The 4,804-nt window shown below is 46.9% G+C and overlaps 1 protein-coding gene across 1 annotated transcript; it reads right to left on the bottom strand.

Moving 5' to 3' along the window:
• Positions 1 to 2,064: 2,064 nt before the first annotated feature.
• LOC104510447 (cytochrome b-c1 complex subunit Rieske, mitochondrial) lies at positions 2,065 to 2,860 on the bottom strand (the record flags this gene model as incomplete). Its single annotated transcript, XM_010152696.1, has 1 exon — positions 2,065 to 2,860. A coding segment is annotated over one exon (611 nt), but the record flags the coding sequence as incomplete, so codon positions are not given.
• Positions 2,861 to 4,804: the final 1,944 nt, after the last annotated feature.

Here is a 4,804-nt window from a genome sequence, read left to right on the forward strand (position 1 = left end):
TTGAAATCCCAAATATTAAAAATTAGGTTTTGAATTTAGTAACTTTATTCCCCTTATCTGAAGAGCTTTTTTTTAAATGAAATAAACATGAACTCTCTTCAGCAATTTCATAGGGACTGTTTTGTTCTGAAGGGGAAAAAGCAGCAGGCTGAGAAGCAACAGATACGTGGCTGCTGGTTCCTACCTGCGGCGCCGAGATGAGGGGCCGGCAACGCGGCTCCTCAGGCACAGAACGTGCTTACAGCTCCGCTGCTGAAAAACATCAGCCCCCAGCACACATCAACCCAGCAAACCTGCACCAGCAGCCAACTGCCCTTGCCTTTACCTCCTAAGTGCCAGAGGATGGGGACTGTCCCACCCGCGTTGCCCAGGAGTCAGTCGCTTCTCCAACTGCCGAGACATCGGTGCGGTGCTAACGGCATTGCTGCATCTCATGTTCACAGCTGAAGCTGCTGCTCGGTTCGCACATGCACTCCGTGTCGTGGTGCTGCCACAGCTGTAGATTGGCAGGATTTTGTGTTTGATGTAATTTAAGTAACAGCTTGTTCTGTCCAAGCAATTTTATGCGTGACCCTTTGAGCCCAGGGAGCTGCTCTGGCTTTCGCTGTGTTCACTTCCCAACTCAGGAACCGCCGTGGCCATTCCTTGCTTTGCCAGCGGCAAAGTTACTGGTACAGCCGTGACTTGAGAGATCATGTAAAGGTTAGAGCTAAATCATGTAACCTGCGGGCTAAAAAGCATCTTTAGGATCAGGTAAGAGTAGCTACTTGAGGGCAGAGGGGCAATGCTGTAGTGCTGCTTCAGGAGTTACTAAGCATCTTTTCTCAAAATACAGAGTTTGAGGGAAGATCAGCCCTGTAATACAAGGCACATGCGTGAATACCAATTATTTCAACACAAGTTTGGGAACATCTCCTTCAGTACTGGTTTAGCATGAGTCACTGCACCAAAAAAAGTTATCGAGAAAGGTTTTGTCGCCATGGTGATAAGATGTAAAGCTCAGATTTATGAAAGGGTGTAAAACCTATCCCTAAGACCTCCAGCAGTAGTCACCTACGGCCTCTGTTTCACTGAGCTGTCTGCGAGCAGGTGAGCTGTACGCATCAGTATTCCCACTAATCCTGTTTAAAACTTCAGCTTTAACCCTGCTGGCATCACAGCTTTTATGAGGTGTCTGAGGCTAAACGCTCCAGACCCAGAGAATTCCGAGGGTTGTATCGTCTGGTTTACAACTGGAAGAGCACGGTACCGCAGCGGGAGACGGCAGTACGTACGGAACAGCAGTTCAGAACAGGAAACAAACAGGAATGACACAGGGTGGGGGGGCGGTTTGTTGTTGTTCTGGAAGCAGCAAACCTTGTTTCTCCTCATCTCTTTTAGGCAATTACTTGGTGGTGTGCCGGCCGGGTGGACACTGCTGAAAGATCCCATTCCAGCCGCACTTGTTTCTCCGCACCTTCGGAGTCGGCAGCACGGTAAGAGATTTCAGTTTTGGCCTTCACTGAGCTTAGGCTACAGACAATACGAAACAGTAATTCTGACACACACCGAGTCTTAAAACATTACTGATGGCCACGCGACCTCTTGCTACCTGTAACCTTAGCGATTCGCCCAGAGGGGTGGTTCTCACCATCTGTTACGTCATCTCTACGGTGTTACCATTCTAGGTAAACTGTTACAAGCTGCCACTGAACAACGGGAAAGTTTCCTTTCAAGGGAGGTTTTTATTTACTTTCTCCTTCACTTCCTTTGAAAACAAACAAAAAGGATACACTGGAAGGAAAAAGATGATGTCTGACAGGATTCCGTACTGAAACTTACTCCTAACACAGAAGTTCATAGCAAGATCTGGTTTCTTTCTATAATGCAATAAAACCAAAAACCCCCCAAACAGTGAAAATACGTGGTATTAAGGAAACAATGGCTTTGTAGTTCAGTGTCTGCCCTGACTCAGCAGCACTTCAGGGGGTCTCCATAAACATACTCTGGGTGTGCTGTCAAATCTCTCACTGGAGCCGCTACGAGTCAGCACATAGAAAAACCACACGTTACTTTAAGTCAGGAACAAGTGCTCACTCCAAGTTTTTATTAAAATTGAACACAGGGGAAGTATTCGAACATACTTCTGGTTGAGGATCTAGACAGCTAATAGTTATCAGGATCATCTGGTTTTACAGCATTCCACAATCTCAATTAACCCTTTGAGTGTACATTCAGAGGAACACGACCGTGAGCAAGCACCTCGTTATTCAGCCAACAACCACTACATCATCGCTAAGAAACTGGTAAGTCGGAACCTCGAGGTTATAGGGAGCGGGACCTTTCCTGATTCTGCCAGAGGCATCGTAATGGGACCCGTGGCAAGGGCAGTAATAACCGCCGAAATCTCCAGAGTTAGCAATGGGTACACAACCCAGATGAGTGCAGACACCTACTAATATCACCCACTCTGGTTTCTTTACTCTGTCTAAGTCATGCTGTGGATCCCTCAGTTTAGACAGATCAACTTCAGCTTCCTGATTAATCTCTGCCTGGGTTCTGTGACGCACAAAGAGCGGCTTCCCTCTCCACTTGAAAGCCATGTTCTTGCCTTCTGGAATGTCAGACAGCTTGATCTCGATCTTTGACAGTGCTAGCACGTCAGCAGAGGCGCTCAGGCTGGACACGAACTGGGTGACCACACTCTTAGCTGCGTACGCGGTTGCTACACAGGTCGTTGCGGTCAACAGGTAGGAAAAGCCTTTTCGAGCTTCACTGCTTCTCTGAGAAGACGTGGTGGCATCTAGCACATCCCGACGACGATAGGCAGAGAAGTCCGGCACCGCGACGTCGTTATGGACGAAACGAACGCTGGCAGGCGCTGCAAGAAAAAGAACGTGAACTGACAACGCTTCCAAGTAAAAAATATTACAATGTGGTTTTAGTTACACTTTTCTAATGGCATTTTTTTGAATAATGGGTAAAAGTTACTCCAAAGTCTGGGTAAGATTCTGCTGATGGTACGTTTCAAGTTGTAAGGAAATGGTTTCCCGAGGGTATTTTTGGCAGATGAACAGGTGATTTGTGAAACTGTTTTACCTATTCTTTGAAAATCACACGAAGCCTCAGTATGCAGAAAAATCTGTGAGAAGTTCTAGGTTTAAAGTCAACTGTTTTTTTAGAAGATTTCAAGGAAAAACTCATGCAGGATACCGTGACTCGCTAAAAGGTGACACTGTGCAACAAACCTGTTTTCCATTCCAAATGTTTCCCTGAAAAAAAGATGCTACGAAGAAATTTGATTTAGTAAAGTTTGCATATCTGTCACTTAACACTGCTGCACTTCCCTCTGGCTTCAGCTGCTTCTGTGCCTTTAATCGCCTTGTGTGTGGCTAAGCACTTTTAAGATTAAAAATGGTCTATCAGGCATCCCCCTTGACGTTAAACTGCTGTCAAAGCTACCCGCCCCAGTAATTTTCACGCCTACAGTCCCCTATTTGCCAGGCTCACTTCACAGAAGGATTTAGGGGTACGGCTAATAACCACCCAATTCCCAAACTTTTCAAGTGGGATTCCCACATCAAACCTGTGTGCAAAACCAACGCGATTTGACAGCTAAGAGGCCTTCCCCTAGTTTCTCCAGCAAGAGCTGCTTTCCTCAGTGAAAATCCGTAAGGCAAAGGAAAGCACACGCCAGAAGCAGAACGTACTATGTGCCAAAGCGTGACCTGCAATTTGAAAAGAGCTATTTAGTTGTCTTTTCTTCTAGCCATTGGCACAAAGTTAACAGAGGTTAATAAAAACCATTCTCTCAAAGTAAAGCAACTCTCAGGAGTTTATATGCAACATTAACGGGGAAGGTATTTACGTTTATTTACACATGACTCAGCGTAGAAAAGGTATGTGCTGCGGAATTTTAACTGCAGAGAAATTAAACTGAAATTCGAAATTCTGAGAGCGTAAACCCTACTAATTTATTTCAGTATCATGACTTAAAATATCACATTTAGTAACAAGCAATACAATTAGCTTCTAAAAATTCCTTCTATTCGGTGAAAAGCACGCTTGATGCTAATTAAAACCTAATTAAAACCAAGAGTAAGGCTGCATGTCAGCTACGTTAGTTACAGACTTGCCGAGTTTCCACCTGAGCACACCCCTTACAGCTGAGGGCGAGGTGAAGTTCTACTCGCTAGAGAGCATCTTCCACAAGGTACTGCCATCCCCACCGCTACGAACATCCTATGGAAGAGTGTGAAGCAAACTTCCCACGTGCCCAGCAGCAGCTCCCCACGACACCCAAGCCGGCCTGTTCTGCGGAGAGCCGCGGCCCTTTGGCTGGAAGTCAGGTTCTGCAAGAACGACCTGGGACTAACTCGACCTGGCGGAGCCTCTGTCAGCAACGCGTGAACTGGGGGAAACACGGGCATTTCGGAAGAGGGAAGAGTGATGGTTTTGACCTCGGGAATTCATGGTTAGAGCCCTGTTAATGCAACAGGAAGACACGCTATCCGGTCTGACGCCACATCTCTGCTGTCCCTCTGTTCAATTCCTTATTGAACTAAACAGAATTTGCCTTCATCTTCCCAACGACAAATACCCACCTGGAGTCTCCAAAAGTAAGCTGGCTGTCAAGTGCCCTTAACTCTACGGCGATAAACGTTACCGTAACGCTGACAGCTCAGAATCAAGGGGTTTAAAACCCAGAAAGGCAGCAAAAGCCGGCACCTCCCAAATAATTCCCGACTCTGCTTCCCCCAGGCTGCCAGGCCGGACGGCGAGCGCCCAGAACCCCCGGCGCCGGCCACCCACGCCCCCAGCCCGC

Source organism: Eurypyga helias, unplaced genomic scaffold, assembly GCF_000690775.1.
Source record: "Eurypyga helias isolate BGI_N326 unplaced genomic scaffold, ASM69077v1 scaffold15715, whole genome shotgun sequence".
In the NCBI taxonomy this organism is placed as follows: Eukaryota; Metazoa; Chordata; class Aves; order Eurypygiformes; family Eurypygidae; genus Eurypyga; species Eurypyga helias.